The 20,260-nt window shown below is 39.7% G+C and overlaps 1 protein-coding gene across 1 annotated transcript; it reads right to left on the reverse strand.

Moving 5' to 3' along the window:
* Positions 1-1,974: 1,974 nt before the first annotated feature.
* Positions 1,975-18,247, reverse strand: CDC16 (cell division cycle 16). Its single transcript, XM_033147703.1, is given in 21 exon segments — positions 1,975-2,650; positions 3,597-3,687; positions 3,792-3,927; positions 4,759-4,783; positions 4,786-4,819; positions 5,170-5,230; positions 5,779-5,931; positions 6,320-6,445; positions 6,707-6,780; positions 7,829-7,845; positions 7,848-7,877; positions 9,556-9,622; positions 10,388-10,400; positions 10,614-10,747; positions 11,944-12,038; positions 13,695-13,854; positions 14,268-14,408; positions 15,020-15,058; positions 15,757-15,854; positions 16,961-17,015; positions 18,141-18,247. Coding segments are annotated over 21 exon segments (1,863 nt in total). The 5' UTR covers positions 18,189-18,247; the 3' UTR covers positions 1,975-2,384.
* Positions 18,248-20,260: the final 2,013 nt, after the last annotated feature.

Consider the following 20,260-nt stretch of genomic DNA (forward strand, 5'->3'; position numbering starts at 1 on the left):
TTTTGTTTTTTTATCTTGCATTTTAAAGCTGTGAACTGCCCTGAGCTCTACGGGTGAAGGACAGCATACAAATTAATACGAATATTTAGTTCTGAAAGTAGCTTACATCACAGTAACACTTAATCACATATTGAGACATTCAATAGCAGCAGAACAGATCTAAGTGCAAAAACCCCACCTGCTGCATTTTCAGAATTCTTGTGCAAGAGCAGCTCTCTCTCCCCCCTCCCCCGGTTCTTTTTGCTGTTTTACATAATGAGGAATGGGTGGGGGCTCTCCAGATGTCACTGGGCTCCTGATTTCCCTCAGCTCCAGCCTACATGGCCACAATGCTCGGGGATCAGGAGAGTTTGTAATCCATCAGCATCTGGACAGCTGTCTCAACTGGTTCCCCATCCCTGATAAGAGATTATGTTAAAGAAGCATGATGTGATAAGCAGCCCTTTCAGTTCAAAAGGCTCACTCTAGAAATGTGGCTGGCAAAAATTATTTTTGAGCAAAGTACATTAATATGCAATGACCTTAGTTTTGAATTAGGGAATTCTAGCTGGGCAGCACAAAATAAGCATGAGGCCACCCCAAATGACATATCCACACCACCAGGTAAACATCCCCTACAACATGCCATAGAAATGAATCTCATTGTCAAGCGCACTGCCCCATTGTTGATAATAGCTAGTAACCTCACCACAGCAATTATTAACATTAGGCTGTAAATATTGTAAGCATGACACATTGTGTGCCTTCAATACTCTAGTCAATCCGGCACCTCCATGTTAAATATTATTGTAAATACTTTAAGAATGTTTTTAAAGTGGATTGGGGGTTTGCTTTAACTTCTTGTGGTAGTTCTGGGCTGTGTACACATTAACATGTGTGCAGAGTGTGTTCCCACCTTTGGGGTTTGAAGCCAAGTATGTAATGTTAACCACAATCCATTTGTATCCTGTAGTAGTTTGTTATTATTTATTTATTATTATTATTATTATTATTATTATTATTATTATTATATTATTATTATTATTTGTACCCCACCCATCTGGCTGGGTCCCCCCAGGCACTCTGGGCGGCCTCCAACAGATATTAAAATAATTTAAAATATCACAGGTTAAAAGCTTCCCTAAACAGGGCTGCCTTCAGGTGTTTTCTGAATGTCAGATAGTTATTATCTCTTTGACTTCTGCTGGGAGGGTGTTCCACAGGGCCGGGCGCCACTACTGAGAAGGCCCTCTGCCTAGTTCCCTGTAGCTTTGCTTCTCGCAGTGAGGGAACCGCCAGAAGGGCCCTCGGCGCTGGATCTCAGTGTCCGGGCTGAACGATGATTTGAAAGTGTAAGCAGCAGTTAAGCTGCAGTGTGTACCTTTGATTCAGCCATTGTGCATGTGCAGACAACAGTTTCACTGCAGAGTTATGTGCAGGGAAATAAATTCGGTAATGCTCATTGAGTGAAGACATCTTGCCTGCCTCCCTCTCTGGTGTGCACAGCAACATGAAGTGACTTGAAACACAGTGGCTCGAAACAACCTCACTGCATTTTAAGCCACTAATGTATATAGCCTAGATAGGTGATGATAAGAAGTCTTTCATGCCAGGAAACCATCAAAGCCCACTCTGAGGCTCCCAAGTGTATGTTGGATCTGCCACACATCTAATGTCCTAAAAGTGCAGGTTTTAGGAGACAGCCTCATGAGTAAAATTTGGATCTGTAGATTCTAATTAGGCCTGCAGGCTGAAGGCTCCTTATGCCTGTTGTAAACGTTTCTAGTGCAGCAGCACCTGAATTTTCATTTAACCAATAACCTGTGTTTGGATGTAACATGTGTCAGGAAGATAGTGTGAAGAAGAAGTAAGGAATCTAAAATGACAAATGAAGCTAGACAAGAGTACGTATTTACTTCCACACTTAAGACTTGGCAACAATTAAATTGGGGGGGGGGATGAATTCAAGTGAAAGAATCATTTTTTACAATTGTGTGTATGAGTCAAACAAAGCAATGAAAACTTTAATTCTGGTTTAAAGAATAAAATATAGTATCAAATCGTCAATTTTGCAGGGGGTTGTTATGACACATATTTAACATGGAAATAAAGAAAGTTAGAAAGCGAAGGCAGGAATTCACCAGCTCTTGGACACAGAAACAAACATGTTGTAAACTAAATATTTTTCAACATTCACAGTCTTTTCTAGTAAGAGAAATCACAGAATGCAGTGAAGAGTTTAAAAATACATATGATTATTTTGCATAATAAAATTAGTATTAACAAACACATTGTCACACTGTCACAGTCGTGGGCAGTTCTTTGATGTCAACAGCAGTTGAAGAAGGCATGAGGTGACAAAAATGCGCATTACACGATGATGAATCTATTCTAGCATTTTAAAGTCAAGTACTGTGATCTGACATTGATGTTTCTAACATCATATCACTTTCATTCATTTCAATTTCAAAGGTTTCATCTAATGGAGGGGGTGCTTCCGTAGTTCTCCTCTGATGTGGTGCTTCCACTGCCATGATACTACTTTCTTCTAAGGTTTGCCTTTCTATATCAAATTCCAATACATCCCACGCAGGTGAAATAATGTTCTTTAATGTCTTCATAGTATGCACATCAAAGTCATAGCATCTTAATTTATCCTTAATTGCAGTTCCTGAAAGAGATTGTTAATTTCTGCTATGAGATTACTTCCATGTAAAAATACTATTTCTGTCCAGTCCCATGGACTCTTAAAAGACGATGTTCACTATCTAAAGAATCACAGAATTGTAGGACTGGAAAGGGACCACAGGGACCATCGAGTACACCCCTCTATGATTCATTTTTCACATTATTACCACCATTTTATCCCATTTCCCCCCCAAGGTGCTCAAGGAGATGTACATGGTTCTGCTCCTTTCCATTTTATCCTCACAACAGCCATGTGACACAGTTTAAGCTGAGAAACGGTGACTGGCCCAAGGTCATCCAATAAGCTTTATGGCTGAGTGAGGATTTAAACCCTGGCCCTAAATACATCATATTGACTGTAACCTGTAGGTCTTTAGATATTTCAGAATGTGCACAGTAATTATTATTATGTCAAGAAAATTAATCTTCCGTTGGTATTTATTTATGGAACTCCCCCCCCCCGACCCCGTCATCATTAAACTTTAGCAACTGCAATGGTGAAAGAACCTCATGCAATGCATACTCTGCTGAGTAGGGAGGAGCAGAACTAATGTTTCCCAAGTTCAACCTACAGATTCTTCAGAAGGGGCTAAGAAAGATTCCTGTCTGAATCCATGGAGAGCTATGACTAGTTAGTGCTAGACAGCTTAGCTAGACAGTGCTAAGCTAGGTGAACCAATGGTCTGACCTGGTGTAAGCAGCCTCTCTGTTCTTAAACCAGCTGTAATTTCTTACTAAAATAATGTAATAACTCCATTGACCTTCTGCCTTCTGGGGGATTCAGCAAATAGTTTACTAGTGATAAGTGTAACAGTGTTCTTCTTGAATAAATGTGCTAATGCTCTACATGAGTGCACATATGTACTGACAGCCGTAGCGGTGTGGGAACATTTGAATAGCTATAGAGCAGTAACAAAATGGCAGCTTACCAATGTAGGCTTCAGAATCACCAATATACATTTCTATGCAATGTCCAAGCATAGTCACTGAAAATGTATCATCTCTTCTAAGACCAAGGGCCTGATTAAAAAGGAGAAATTACAAAATCAAGAAAAGTGAAAGATCATACTGAACACATCAAGCTTGACACCAATCCCCCCCCCCATTTTATAAAGATTACATACTGTATGAAAATAATCAATTGCACTTTCAAAATTTCCCATCAGACTGTGAATGTATCCAATGGAAGAATAAGTAGAAGCATTCTGAGGAATCAACACTAGAGCTTGACGATGGTATTCGAGAGCTTCTTCGTACTTCCTATTAAGAAAAACATGGATAAGGATATTGTTTCATTCACATTATTAGGAAATACAAATAGTAAACAATTGGCCATAAAAAACACATGGTACACTGGGCTTGTTCAGATGTTAAAGCACCCTCCTAACATGGAAAGTAATTTCAGCAGAAGTTCTCCTGCCGTTTCAAAGAATCTCAGCTTAGCAGCTAATTTTAAACCATGTGTAATGAAGCTGGCTTTTAAATAAAACCACTGGATTCACACTGTAAGGTGAGCGAAGCTGAAATTATTTAAAACTGAAAATAAACTCAGCAGTAGTCTTCCTACCAGCTGTATGAGTAAAGAAGAAAGGAGGGAGTGCATGAGCCTGACATTTCTTTAGCAATGCTTGTCCTATATGCTACTAAAACATGGCTTTACCATTAATGCAAACCAGCCCACAGGGTGAAAAGAAGAATGCAGAAGGAAGGAAGGAAGCCGTGAGATGAGGCGGGGTGGGGGTGGGGAAGGGTGTGTAAGTAGGTGTTGGAAAACTTTATCTATGAATTTTGAAGGACAATGAAGTTTCACATCCTGGCCTCAGTAACTCTATCCAGTACCTCAGGTCTCTGAGCTTTCCCTGTTCTATCATAAAGACTAGAAGCTTGCTTTTCTAAAAATGCAATAGCTGAGATGTTTAGAATACCGGTACCATATTCCACAGTACATTCTATTTCAATATATAATATTAACATGCCAGACAATAAATATATTAAATGCATACAGAAGGTTTAGTACAACTGGAATGCCATACCATTTAAGGATCAAGACTTAAAATACTAAGTACTGGTAAAAATCACTGTTCCACTTACTTAAGCTTTCTGCATACATGCCCAGATTATTCAACAAAGGTTCCCACTTGTCAACTGTCACCTGCAAGACAAGCATCACATCTAAAGATACAATTTTAATGCCTCTAAAACAAATCTGATTGAAGTAAACTAGCTATACCATTGGCTGATAAAAAAACCAACACCTATGCACCAAAGGATGACTTGCTGTTTGAAAACTTTGTGCAATATAAAACTTATTGGAGCATAGGTGGGAAGGTGTTGATCTACATATGTATTCTGGGATATGGGTAGCTTTTAAACAGAGTGCTTGGTGGGATTCTTCAAATGTAGCACTTTGGGGTCCTGCTTTCAAAACACAAACAGCTGAGATGGAATTATGGCCAACTCTATATCTACATCCATAGCTATATACAAATAAAAATAAAATACCTCATTCCCAATGGCTTTGATCTCTAATGCATCAAGAAACCACTTTTCTGCAGTTTTCCAGCTGAAAGAAAATAAGTCACTAAGATAAAACACATTTAGAGGTCTATGTCTTATGCATATGTCTCTTCAAATTAACAGCTTATCTATTTTATTACCTATAGGGCCTTGCGTACAGAAAATGCCATTAACATGCAGCATTGAAAGGTGCCTATGGGATCTCTTTTTTTTTAAGGCAGAGATGTATGTGTTTTGTTAATGATGCTTACTGTTCCCATGTAAAATAATTCCCATGAGATACAAAAGCAGTGATAAGTACTTCGCTGTCTTTTGAAAACTGCATCTGATCACTGAAGGAAAAAATAATATATTTATTAAATTACAGTTATCAGTGACTGTGATAAATGATGTAACTGCCATCGCATTGTCAACATGATATAGTTTATGTATGAAATAGCTGAAGTGACACATTAATGCTAGTACTAAGTTCATCAAGTGCACAAGTGGGCAACATAATGGTTTCTAGGATTTGGAGGGGGAGCTAACCAAGAAAGGAAATTATGCACAGATATCCAGTACAAAGACAACGCAAAGTTAAAAATGGTAACTTACTCTCCATTTTGAAATGCTACCACCCCAACTTCATGCATAACGAAAGGGTCTTCGGGTGCAATACTTAAAGCTTGGCTGAAAAACCGCTCAGCTAATTTTGAGTTGTTGGTCAAGCCATACTCCAGCCCAATATACAGCATTGGCAAATGACAGCTACAAAAATAAAGAACACGAACAGTAATTAAAAAAAACAAACAAAGACATGAGGACATTTAAGGCAGCACTGCATTTCATTTAAACAAATCTTTGATCTATAGTTTTAAAAATACTGCAAATACTTTTCAACAAGAAAAAAAGCAGAATAGTAAAGTTTCCTTGTTTTGACAAGCATATCCACAATATTGCACTAGTAACTAATGTAAAGCTTACTTTCTAAGAGAAATATTAATTTTGCTGCAAACACTGAATACATCTCTTACGGCAGATGTTTTTCCAGTAAATTATTATTTTTGTTTATTTTTCATCCAATATGAATACCCTTTTGCTAAGATGGTTTTATTGAACTACATCCCTATTTCCTGGCAATCTAATTTTGACCTACCCTTTCATCAGCTGGGCTGCAGTGAAGTAAGCAGCCATTGCTTGGTCATGCTCACTTTCAACTGCGAATGAGTGCCCATATGCTATCCATGCTGGTCCATATGTTCTCTCAAGGGTGGTGGCTTTGCTGAAACATAAAAAACCAGGTTCGTGAAATAAGACCCAATGAAACCTGCAATGCTAAATATAATGCTTAAAGCTGTAACTCTGAAGTACAACTACTCCAATAATAGTTATTTACTGAAGTGTGCCAATTCCAGTCTTCAGGCATACAGAAGGTTGCCTGGACCTTACTTAGCTAATCAGTGCTAACAGTACAAGGTTTCTTAAAATGGTAAACTTACAAGACAGCAACCCTTAGGACTAAAGAAGACTAAGTGAAACTTACCTAAGGTATCTTCTGGCGTGTTCATTTTTATGACCAACCATGAGATAATAACATCCTACAGCAAACCAGGACACCTAATCACCAGATAAAATTCAAGACACGTTAAAGCACACTACTGATATGACAAGTTTGTATGACCAGGTAAGCCAAATTATGTGTAAACTATGTGAGACTGTGCAAACATGGGGGTTCCTGGAGAGGAGGCTGCAGCTATATTGCTCCTCTGCAGTCCTTTTCACTACTGTGCCATGCTGAGTAAGAAAAAGGTTTGGCTTAGCATGCTGTTTGAACTGCAACTTGCGGTTAAGCACTCTCCTCACTAACCACAAGCTGTAGCCCAAAATAAGCCTTGGTGCAGCAGTAAAAAGGACCAAGGAGAAGGAAGGTGGCTGCAAGCTACTTTCTGTGGATGCGGATTGGTAAGCCGTGGTTTGGCTTACTGTGTCATGAAAACATGGCCAATGTAAGGGATCGGTTCCATTTAGAATGTAGGAACATTGTGATTTCAAGCAAACAGCATTAGAAATACATTCCTTTATTATCACATTTTTCAAAAGGTAGCAAAGAGACATGTATCAGTTAATCAACCTTTCACCAAGTGCAACAAGTGCACTGCAGTTACCAACATTTTATCCCTTTCCCAAAGGAAATGGTTCGCTGTACTGTTTCCTTATTTTTGTGGCACAGAGTCCACAATATTTTGTGGCTGAGAAAATGTGACTTTGTTGAGCAGCAGGTATACAATCTGTGATTTTCAGTGCTGTGCAAATTGGTTCAACAACTTGTGGATAGCTATTTGATTCCATGAGTGATGAGTAGTACAATCCCTTCTCTACCATGCCTACTCTATTTGTGAAATTTTAAAAGATTGGGGAGGTTGGTCGGAGCAAGGAGTCTAAGCATTTTATGTACCATTTAGCTGAGGAATATTCATGTAGCCTATACAGAAAAGTGGTACTACCAATAAGGCTAACACTATAATAAACTATTCATTACCATAATAATGGTAATAACATTTCACTTAGATGTATATGCTACTATATGGGTCCTAAACCTACCTTTAAACCTTTTTTATGGCATTCAGAGCACATTTATGAAACAAAGAACAGAAGTACAACTTACAGGATTATTTGGGTACAATCCACCAGTTTATGGGAAAGGTAGAAAAGTTCTAGGAAGGAGAATAAATATATTATGTTAAACATAGTATATAAGTTGCAGCTTGTGTTGAAATGCTGATAAAATAGTTATGCCTTTTGTTCACATTTTTATTGGATTGAAAATGATAAAGCCATCAACTATTCTTCCTAAACTACCCCATATGATATATTCTTATGTTTTCAAGTCTATTTTCAAAGGCACTTATTCACAAGTCATGCTAAGGCAAACTATGGTTTACCAAAACCATGCAAATATGTTGGTTCTTGGAGACGACAGGCATCCATTTTGCTTCTTGGCAGTCCTTTAAGCATAGTGTGGCATGGCAGCCATGCCAAGAAAACCTGGGCTAGAGATGATGGCTAAGGAGGAAAGATTCGGACATCACCATGGTTTAGCTGTTACATGCTAAAAGTTCTGAGCAGGTGGGGGAGCTCCAGGAGCCGGGACATTTGCGAGGTCCTAATGAGGCACAGTTGGCTTACCATGCCATATGAACCAGGCCACTGACAGCCACTCTAGCCTAGTCAGCATATTTGACAATCTTAACATAAAATATTCCGTAGACAATTTTTACTTAGCATGTTACGGTTTAGCATATATATCCATTTAAATAGCAGTACAGTAGCATTTGCATTAGTAGTGTGGTTACCAGTTTTCTTTACAATAGGAAGCCAACTTTGTCGCTAGAAACAAGGGTATCAGTAGTCCTCATCCCTTGGGGTGGGCCTTCCACTTAGCAAGATTCACATTTCATTTAACTATTTTCCACTATGGATGACTGACTTACAATTCTTTTCTGGCTCTCACTGAAAGCATACACATTTCCCCCTTAAAAATTAAAAAAGGAGGAATTGATTTTAAGTATTGTATAATATAACTTCTTAAGTAGCATCTTAATAGCTGCAAATTATAAAGGCATAAAATGCAAATCTACAGTCTAACAGGATGAATAATTTTCTGTCTTTAAATGGGAAAATGGGACTCATTTCTATTGCAGAACAGCAGAAGTGTGTAGCAGGAACTCATCAATGAAAGAGTGAATATTGCTATATTAATTTTAGTTAATATCAAATCCATCATATATAGATTAACACACCAAATATGAGTCCTTTTGCTTTCTTTATGACTACCCCATCAATATCTGCCTACAAAGCTCATATTTTATTTATTTATTAAGGCTTGCATTCAATGCAGCTTGTCTAGGAGAGGAACAGACTTCCACCCATGCAGCAGGACTTCACCTTCTCTTGCTTCCTCCTGCAGGTCCCTGTGCATCCTAAAATTCTGCTCCAGAAGCTGAGACACCCCTGCAGAGCAGATTTTGGGGGTGTGCAGGAGGAAGGAGATGAGGGTTAAATCCTGTTGAATGAGTAAAAATCTGATTGTTCTGTGTTGAATTCTGGCGTATGCAGCCAATCCTTCCTCCAAGTGGCAAGACATGGTTCTCTCCTATACTATTTTATTTTCACAACTACTTTGTGAAATAGGTTAGGCTTAGATACTAACCAAGGCCACCCAATGAGCTTCAGGGTGGAGTGGAAATTTGAAGACAGCTCTAGAACCCTGGTCCTAGTTCTACTCACTACACCATGCTAGCTTTTAACTCCTGAATTAGAGCTGAAAGGCCTAATTAAAGGAATCCCTTTAAAAATAATTAATATTCAATTTGTATTAAAACACCTTCTCACCATTTGCTTTATTCAGCTCCACAAGTGTCCCAATATGCACAGGTAAACAACTGGCATGGAATGGATCCTTTCCATTACTCTAAAATAAGCGGAAATAAACCCTCAAGGGAAAGTAACTTAATAAAAATTGAGGCGCACATTTAGATCATTGCATTTGCAAAATGTGGTAGAATTGTTTATTACTTTGTATCCTTCCCATCATAGAAAGGTGCCCTATACTGAATCAGACCATTAATCCATTTAGCTGAGTATTGCCTACAATGACTGGCAGCAGCTCTTGAGGGTTTCAGGCAGGAGTCTCCCCCACCAACACCTGGAGATACTGGGAAACTGAACCCAGGAAATTCTGAACACAAGGCAAAAGGTGGACCACTGAGCCACGGCCCTTTGCCGCTGGAGAAAGAAGATCAGACTCAGCATTCGATCAACAGGAGGCTCCATCCAGTCATGACTTGCTGACAAACGTTATCTGCAAATACAGTCATACCTCGGAAGTCGAATAGAATCTGTTCCGGAAGTCCATTCAACTTCCAAATCGTTTGAGAACCAAGGCATGGCTTCTGATTGGCTGCAGGAAGCTCCTGCAGCCAATTGGAAGCCGCAACAGACATATTTGGTAAATGAACAGCTAAACCCAGAGCTGGGAAACCTGTGGCCCTCCAGATGTTGCCAGACCACAACTTGCACTATCCCCAACCACTGTTCCTGCTGGCAGTAGTTTATGGGAGTTGTAGTCCAACAATATCTGGGGTACAAAACCTCACCAACCCTGATCTTATCAAAATTGTCATACAAGACAATGTGCTAAGCCCCAAACATTTATCCCCCAAACCTTTAGTAAAAGACTGAGAAAAGGCTAACAAGCAATGTGTAACTGATACAATGACAGCTGATGGGATTCCAAACGGTAGTGACCAACAATTAAGACATCCAGGATTCATCTCTGCTCTATTAAAAGATGCTTTCAGTAAAGAGTGAACAATTATCTATTGGCTTCCACAATTGAGTGGTTTCAAATAAATGCTATTTTGTAACAGGCTGATGATATATGTACTTACAGAGAAGTGAGCTTGTAGCACATCTTGAAATCGCAGTTATAGTAATGCCTTTCTGCTAAAGACACAACGACATCCAGATTATCTTGAAGACCATCTACAGATTCAGGGATCAACGTTTCACTGGGTTTATTATACTGAAAGAGAGAAGAAATGTCAATAAAGAAACATGTGGTTGCTCAGATCCATAATACCATTATTGCTAGAGGGCAATGATACATCTTCCCCCCCTCCCCATTATACTTTGGTTCAGAAGCCCCCCCCCCCTATTATACTTTGGTTCAGAAGCTTCCATTTTGTTTGGAAAGGTGGCTGGCAAGACCCAACAAGGTAGCAAGAACCGACAAATGCATTTTGCTCTAACACCTTCTTGTGTCCTTGTCCATTAAACTCCATTCTTAATCCAAACAAGGCCATGCTGTATCACCTATCAGTTGGCTACTGAGTGCCGCGAGACAGGGTATGCCATTTTAAAAAAACACTGTAAAAGCCTCATAAATTCAAAAAGTCCTGTTGTTAAGGGTGGCGGCGGGGGGTGGGGGTGGGGTTGGATGGGGTTGAGGCAGAGATTGCCATCCTTTCTGTTCACATGAAAGACAATCTACCAGGATCATTCCATTCTTCCATGGGTCTTTGTTTCTATAATAATAGCCAGATTGCCTGAATAGACCTATATGGTTTAGGAGGTAGTCTTCTCACACAATCAGGGTGAGAGCAGGGAAAAGGCAGCTAGAGCTGCCCTTCCTGCTATTCATATCAACAGCTATGTATTACAGGGTAAACATCTGCTGTGAGAAGCCTGCTGTACTTGTCGAGGCTCCCTGCACAATTAAGGTTCTAAACTGTGTAGGGAGCCTTCATGAGTATAGAAGACTTGCTGCTGCAGATGTTTGCCCTCCAATGCATCACAAGCGGCAGGGAAGTGTGATGGCAACATAGTGAAAGGTGCATAGCTAGTGAGAGCATCTATGCTCTCCACTGATGAGGTTCCAATTGTGTGAGGAGCAGAGTACTTGCGTAAGGCTACAGAGATTTCCAAATGATAATCTGAACCTGATCTTAGCTTTATATTTTGAAAACTGCATTGTTTCCATTATAGCCACTGAAAGCTTTTGAGGGGTGAATTCTGATTGATTGATTGATTAATAAATAAATAAATAGTATGCAAGGTCGCAATAACTGATGCTAAACTGCTAAGACACAAAAAGAAGCAAATCGTAGGTCCTAATATGCAAAATATAGGTTATTGGTTACATTAAAGTATATGTAACAAAATGTTATCAAATTTACATTTGAATCAATGTAGATTTTTTAAAAACTACAGTACTATTACCTTTTTTAATTTGTTCTCAAACAGAAAATGTAGCAATACTACTTCGTCTTCTGTGCACTGTTTTCCTAGAGGTAGAGATTCCAGCAGCTCTTTTTCTGAACACATCAGTTACAAAAGTGAATTCCAGAAGAATGGTAGAGAATAGTAAAAACACGATAAAACATCAAACATTAAAAACTTCTCTAAACAGGGAAGATAAGTGATACAATAGACTTGGTGGCATTGTATTTGTATGGTGTAATTTATATGGATCAAATGGCACATTGTTTGGGATGAAATTTGACATATTTGTACAATGGTATAAATGTGGTGCATTACTGTGATGCTTTTTCACTGAACATGAGATCTGCGGCAGGAGCAGTGCTCACGTAAAAATGTGCCAACTGCTACCACATACAGCATCATAAAACATGTTGCATTGAGATATAAGGTTCTGATATACAGTCAGTCTGTCTAGAGAATTAGGAACACTCTGTTACTTCCTATGTATGTTTACCTATCTTTGTCTATTCTGCTGAGAGTGACTGGGGAAATCCAGCCAGATGGACAGGGTATAAATAATAAAGTTATTATTATTATTATTATTATTCTATAGATATGTCTCCAAAACTTTTAGAACCTGTGCTTCCCTTCTGAATTTCCTCTGCCCTGTGCCTTTCTCCTCTCTCCCGTCCTGCAAATTTTACAATCTGAAACCAATAACCCATTCCAGAAGTGAGTATGTGAAGATATATGCCATCATATGCAGTTATGTGCCATTGATAGATTTGATTACCGGTGGAAAATAGAAGGGGAAGATTCCCCCCCCCCTTAAAAATCACATTCAGCAGCACTTCCTTTTCGGGATGATAAACAGCAGAGATTTGAATCAGTGTCTTTTTTTTCCAGGGAGGCATGAGTTCTACCCAGATCTTAGCTGGTAGGGTCAAAGGTTCCTAGAAATTCTCTCTCTCCCTATAATTCCTTCTGCCTTAGAAACACCATACCCAAAAAGGGAGGCTTGCTTCATAATTTAATAAACACTAGCCTATTCATTGCAGGGAACAGTAGAGAAGCAGGATGATAATGGCATTCATATGCCAGTTTGAAGGCTGTATTTTATATTTGGACTGATGAAATGCCTATCACTATGGCAGAAAAGAAGTAAAAAAGGGTTTGCAGGATCACCATCAGTGGGGAAGGTGCTGCTGGTTTTACCCCAACTGCAGCATTGCCTTCAAATTCATTTTCATGGGGGAAATAAAACAACATACTTTAGCCATTTGCTAACACAAGGGAAAGTAAGGACTACCGCATTCATGGGCACAACTGAGCTGAGGGCTACCACACTGAGCATGTTGCTATCACATGATGGCAGCAGTGCTGGCTTTGGAGCATTCTGAAGTCTACAGCCACTAGGAACACCACTGCTGGCATCTTCCATCCCAGGGGTGCTCCACGGTGACAGGACTTCCCTGCCAGTGGCAGAGTTGCCTCATTAGTGGAGGCTGGTGGCACCAGACAGTGCTGGGCAGGGGGACACCTCCACTTCAAAAATAAAACATAAAAAACCTCCAGCAAGGAAGATTGTGAGTTTGAGCTGCTCTGTCGGCTTTGGAGAATAATCAGCAAAATTTATGTATTTTGAAAACTGGTATCTCTAATCAATGGTTGATATAATTTAATATTTTATTAAAACAGTTTTTTTGGATAAGGAGAAAGAAAGTTTTAAAACTGGTGGGGTGGGGTGGGGTGATGAGAGTTATCCAAACCTTCTTCTGCTGTCAGCATATGGTGTGATGTTAAAAGGTCAAATGCTTCGAAGCAGTAAACATCAAGTTTCAAGGCCTCTTTGTAGCTGAATGTTGCCAGGGTTCTGTTATCAAGTGCATCGTAGATCTTCCCACGCAAAAGGCAAATAGAGCTCTTGATCTGATGGGAAAGGATAGATGGAGGTCAGAGAAGGAATTACAGTAAGTGTTTGTGGTTTGATACTGAGCACAAATTAAAACTTAGGAAAAAATGCATTTTATTAATCAGATTGGACCATTCACACTGCATCATACTTTATAAAATTCATAGTTAAGTGTGTTATACATCTGTACAGTGGTTAACCATGGCATAGCCCATGAGGTGTATACTTGATTCATGTGTGTCTTTACTCTATTTATACAAACACAAACTCTTTTAAAGACTAAATACTGTTTTTACAAAGCCAAAATTTAAAGACATAACACAAGACTATTGCAAATTAACATCACCACAAAGCCTTCTAGCTACTTTTTCTGCAGCCTTGAATACATCATATGCTTACATTAATTTATATCTGTCAATATGTTACTCACTGAAGATTGTGAAACCTCCCAGTCACTGGAAGAGTCCTTTGGACCACTTTCATCCTTACAATATTTTTCGAACAGCCTTTTGTTGATCGGTTCTTCCATGTCAAGAATATCAAGAGCCTGTTGATATTCTTTTGCAGCATACTATACAGAGAAACTCAAAGTTGTGTTATGTTTAAAGTGGCAATGCAAAAAATAATATTTATTTAAAGAGCTCATCCACCAGCAGGTTATATGCCTTACATAATTCATTCTGAACAACAACTTTACACATATAAACACACATACCACTTTTGGTTGTTATACAGGCATACAAAGCCTAAACCCATCTCAATCTCAACATCCACAGAGTTGCCTCTTTTTTGTTAGTTTCTTTTAGTCCCTACATTCTCTATTTCCCTTTAAACCTTTGCCACCACACCAAGACTAGCTTTCTGTGCTTATTATTTTGTTCTTCTGTTTCCCACCCTATTCCTACTGCATATTATTTAGATGTGAGCTTTCCAGAAAGGAATGTGTGTTTCCTTTACTCAATAATGTTAACTGTCCTGAACCTTCAATAAGCACAGATTTAAAATAATTATAGCATTTAAACTACCATTTGAATTGCAGTATATTTTAAGCTAGAAGTTACAAAAAAATTCAGGTTTTCACATTTCTATCTCAGCTGCAGAAATAACCCCTTCTGCCATGTGATTTTCTTATACATACTGGCTGCTTAGTGAAGAATCATTCTAAGGTAAGTAAATACTTACATGACATCTAGCAGCAAGGTATCGACATGCTTCATATAACTAAGGGAGAAATTAAAATTGTTTAAATAATTTTGCACTTTGAAAAGGTATAACTTTTTAAAGAATAAAGATGGTGATGCCTGACCTAGCATTGTGATTCTTATACCTCGTACTTTCAATTCACGAGTCTGTTTTTGTCCAGTTCCTTTAATATATTCTGCATGCCAAGAGTCAACTCTTTCATTGCCTTTCTAACTGAACTGCTCTCTATCATCTCCCTTCTGCCTACATAGATCCTGCTGACTTAATTAATCTTGAAATAATCCTATTTATCTATGTATTAAAAGAAAGAAAAAATCTAGGAAACAGAAGGAATGTTTTCAATAAAAATTGTCTTATACTACAGTACTTTGCTTTTCTGTAACCACTACCCACCGCTGGCTTCAGCAAGACACCTGTTAGCAGTTTATGTTACCACTTCTATGCTATTTGTATTTCTTACTTTACTCCCATTGCTTCTACAGTACTGCAGTATTGGCTTAACTGCTATCAGCACCTACAATTTCAATAGTTTCTCGTGTTCCATTCCATCTCATCCCCATTTGGTGCTTTGACTATTTTCTCATATGTTACCTAATTCATAAGGTATTACAGAAGGTGTTGCAACCAGCATGTCTCACAATGCTTGACTTAGCAACTTGTACAACATACCTAAAAGACTATAATGGAAGAAACAAGACTGGTCTGCAGTATCTTACCTTATCTAGTTTTCTTGACCTAAGGGCATGTGCTGCCCTGTGGTACTGAGCTGTGAGGTAAAGACACTGAGCCAGCCAATAGATATCCTGTGGGTCTTCTAAAAAAGAAATAGCCACACAATTTTATTAAATATGATCCCCCACAAAACTCATGTGCTTTATCTATATTAAACGGGATATATTTCGTTCACAGCACATTAAAAAACAGCAACACTTAATTTACCAAAAGTAAGTATTTCTATAATTGATTAAAGAACAATAAAAACTATCTTTGTCAACCTGAGAAAAATGTCAAAGCACTAAGTTAAACCAACCATTAGAATTTTGCATTGCATTTAACATTCTTTTAGACATAAGGGTGTAAACAATGGCCACATGACTGCAATTTTGGAGATAATGTGCATCAGATACAAGCATTACAAACATTTACTAGAGAAATAGATATACTACCCTGCAAATTCACTCTTTTTTTTTTTTTTACACCAATGCAAGCCAGATCAGAGTTACTGTATCTCAATGATGGTGAAATGCCACAATGTTGGAAGTTTTTATTCATATAAATCAGTTATGGAAAATCTCTGGATGTGGACCTAATTAGGCCTGCCATACCTCCCCATTTGGCCCACCGGCAGGTTTCCAACAAATCACACCCTCCTGCTCTGCATGTGATGTGATGCATATGACATCAGTTGTAGGGCTGGTAAATATTTCTCTCCCTGATAAAAGTGGGATTTGCAAGCACAGCCCATCACCAATCAGCTGACCATGAGTGCCTGCAAAGTGCTACACTATGCAAGTGCTGTTGAAAAGCTGATCATTGATGTTTGCAAAGTGCTGTGCCTTTACCCGCTCAGTGTGATTTCAAACTGTGCTGGCAAAGGAAAATGGGTCCCCTGATGTCACTGTGACATATAGTAGTTTGGTTTACAGGTGGGCAAACCCACCCACCTGTCAAGCTTTGCCTGCAGGTGGTGGAGCAAGTAAGGATCCATCCTGCTGGCTTGATCCAGTTTCCCACCTCTGCTGTAAATACAGTACTTCAAAGTTATCAACCCATGCAATCCAAGCCTGAAAGACATGTCATGGTCATTCTGAAGAAAATTAAACACAGTATAGGAAAGGGAAATTCATTTAGAAGACACTTCACAAAAATAGTTTTAGAAAAGTTGACTGCTGTATAATTAAAGTTAAATATGTAACTTACCATGAGACAATGAAGCTACTTTATCTGCCCAAAACAGAGCACTTTGATACTGTTGCTGTTTTTAGGGGCAAAGAAAGAACAAGCATTACACATGTTTTTTCCTATTACAAATTGTATTGATTACATTTGATTCCCACCCCTTATCCAAGGGACTCCAGGCAACATACATGGTACTCTCTTCCGCTGCCAGTTTTATCTTTTTATCTACTCTGTGAGGTACCAGTAGATTAGGCTGAGATAGTATGACTTGGCTCATGGTCACTCAAGAGAATTTTATAGATGAGTGGGGATTTCAACCTATGTCTCCCTAGTCTTTCTCTAATAAAACTGGATTATTGCATATACAAATAAGCAATGATTTTTTACTTGTCCACCAGGAGAGAACCAATCTGGAGAGAACAGATTTGATTATTTTGCAAATGAGGAATTGAAGCTAAATGACCCGCCCAGAACTATCAACACTTTGAGAAATTGATCTATCGCCATGAGAAGGACTGTCACTTTATATTGGAAGGGCCTCCTGTATGTTTACCTACAGCACGTAGGACAGAAACTGTGCCACTCACTGAAACCGCCTCTCTTCGCTAGAAAAGTCACATAGCTTCTAACAGGTAAGTAATGTGGCGGTGGCAACCAGCGGTGGTCGCTGCCCATTGGGACTGGTAGGGAGGAAAACAAGAGAGGTGAACCAGAGCCAACAACAGGCACATCTAGCTAATTCAAGTTTGATAGAATCACAGAACCTGTAGAGCTGGAAGGGGCCATGAGGGTCATCTAGCCCAACCCCCTGCATGGGCGTAGCCGGGATTTATGTTGGGGTGGCAGGCTTTATGTTGGCGGGCGGGGCAGAACCGAACTATTAGTTAAGGATTTCTATTCATTGATTTAGGTCATGACTCTCCTGCAATGGAGGAATCATTTGCCCAACGTGTGGCTCGAACCCACGACCCTGCTGAGATCTACAAGGTGTTGACCTTAGGAAGTGGCAGCTGACAACCTGCACCAATCCTTAGGCTGGCTGCAAGTAAGAAGGCGGCAGGAAATTGTTGGGAAGGGGAAAAGAGGAGGCTGAGCTTCCCGTCCAAAAAAGAGTGTGCAGTGACGGTCAAGGAGCGACGTTGGAGACCCCGAGAGAACGACAGGGAGGGAGCGTCTTCCCACCTTTCTCGCCTTGGCTCACCTGGTCTATGTACTGCCTCACCCGCTTCCGGAGGCGTTCCAGGTTCATTTCCTCGCACAGACCCCTCGGGGGAAGCCGGCGCCGCTGCCGAGCCTCGAGTTCCTTCCCGTTAAACAACCGCCGCTCGAGACTCCTCTGACAAGGTCCGCCGGCAATAGCGCTCCCCCACGACATCGCATTGGTGCAACCGTCATAATTGCGCCCTCATAAACGCTGGCCCCGCGCGCGACGTTCCGACAGTTCCTAGAGGCGTGGAAAATACAAAAAAAACCGCTGGCGTTTTTAAATTTGCGCGGAGCGAGCCACGGGGGCGGGGGGAGGGGTAAGTATTGTTTAGGCGGACGAAGAGGTTGTCGCTGCTGTTGATATTGATTTTTCCTTATCTCTCCCACCCCCACCCCCATCTTATGATTTATGTGGAAATATTGGTTTGTTTATATTTATGTGATGGATTGATTTATATACCGCCCTTCATCAGGGTGGTTCACAGACAGGGCCGGATTTAGGTTTGATGAGGCCCTAAGCTACTGAAGGTCATGGGGAGGCCCTAAGCTACTGAAGGTCATGGGGCCCTTTATATGTCCGGCTGTCCTTTGTCAACAACAAATTGTTGCTGGTTTTTGTGTTGAATAGATGCTATATGGTAATTTATGGACCTAATAGGTATTCAAAGCCATTTGCATATAACTAAATATTGTACTTTTTATTTTATTTGTTTTTTTATCTTATATTTTAGAAATGTACATCCAGTGTTTGTTGTTTCTTCAAAAAAAAATTGGGGCCCCCAAGAGAGTGGGGCCCTAAGCTATAGCTTGTTTAGTTTATACGTACCAGTAAATCCGGCACTGTTCACAGATACAGGATAAAAAACATGAACAGAAGTAAAACAAAACAGCAAAATGATAACACCACCCTTATTCCCACAGACACATATTTTAAAAAAGGCTGTGAGGATATCAATTAGCAAAAGGCCTAGTTAAATAGGAACTTTTTTTTGCCTGACGCCTAAAGATATATAATGAAGGCGCCAGGCGAGCCTCCCTGGGGAGAGCATCCTACAAATAGGGAGCCACTGTAGAAAAGGCTCCGTTCTCGTGTTGCCACCCTCTGGATGGTTTACATGGGGAGAGGAGGTCCTCAGGGTATTGCGGTCCCGAGCTTGATTCGGTTGTGTACTTTTGATGTGTTTTATTTATGGTTTATGACTACTTTTGTCCTGTTTGTGACTACGTGAATCTTTTTATGTTGTAAACCACCATGAGTGAGGTTTTAACTATGGAAAGGCGGCACACAGATAAAAGACTACTGTCAGGACAGGATGCAAGAATGAAGCAAGTTGTGGCTTAGTAGCAGCAGTCCCAGAAGGATGTGATGAAACCAGTTGGGTGGCATCGCTGTCTTCATCAGATAGCCAGGTAACTTCCTGATGGCACTGTGACATAGCAAGTCACCATAGATAACTCTGTTGCCCCCATTGTCCCATGGTTTAATCTCAGAATAGAGCAATATTAAAGAAGTTCATTAAGAAAAAAAATGAGGTGGGATCCAATCAAGTTGCAGATTAACAGTCTACATCAGGGATGGGGAACCTGGTGATAAGATTCTAACTCCCATCATCCCTGACTACTGGCTAGCTAAGGCTGATGGAAGCTGGAGTCCAAAAACATTTAGAGAGCCACCAGTGCCCCATCCTTTGTGCACCCATTTTCTACAACCAAGCCTATTCCATTTGTTTCGGTAGCAGCCCTTCCTCTGCATTTAACCTGATAAATCAAGATGGGGTCTCAGAAACTGGACAGGTTTGGGCCATTACATTACCACCTAGGTTTTTGTAGTGGACTCCAAAGAGAACACTTCATCTTTGCTGTCACCAGAGGAATACTTTCAACATTTTATGAAGACAACTGGCCTTTATTTCAATAGCACTTGCTTTCAAGTAGTATGTTTCAACTTTTGTTTTTATCCAATTCCACTTTACTTCCACTAAGGGAACTCAAAGCAGCTAACATTAGATACAAATAATCAAGACAATATAAAGAAGCATGATATAATAATAATAATAGTAATACCAATAATACTACAAATGAACTGAACAGATCATCAGTTCACCTTTTCCCAAA

The sequence above is a fragment of the Lacerta agilis genome, chromosome 4, assembly GCF_009819535.1.
Source record: "Lacerta agilis isolate rLacAgi1 chromosome 4, rLacAgi1.pri, whole genome shotgun sequence".
NCBI lineage: Eukaryota > Metazoa > Chordata > Lepidosauria > Squamata > Lacertidae > Lacerta > Lacerta agilis.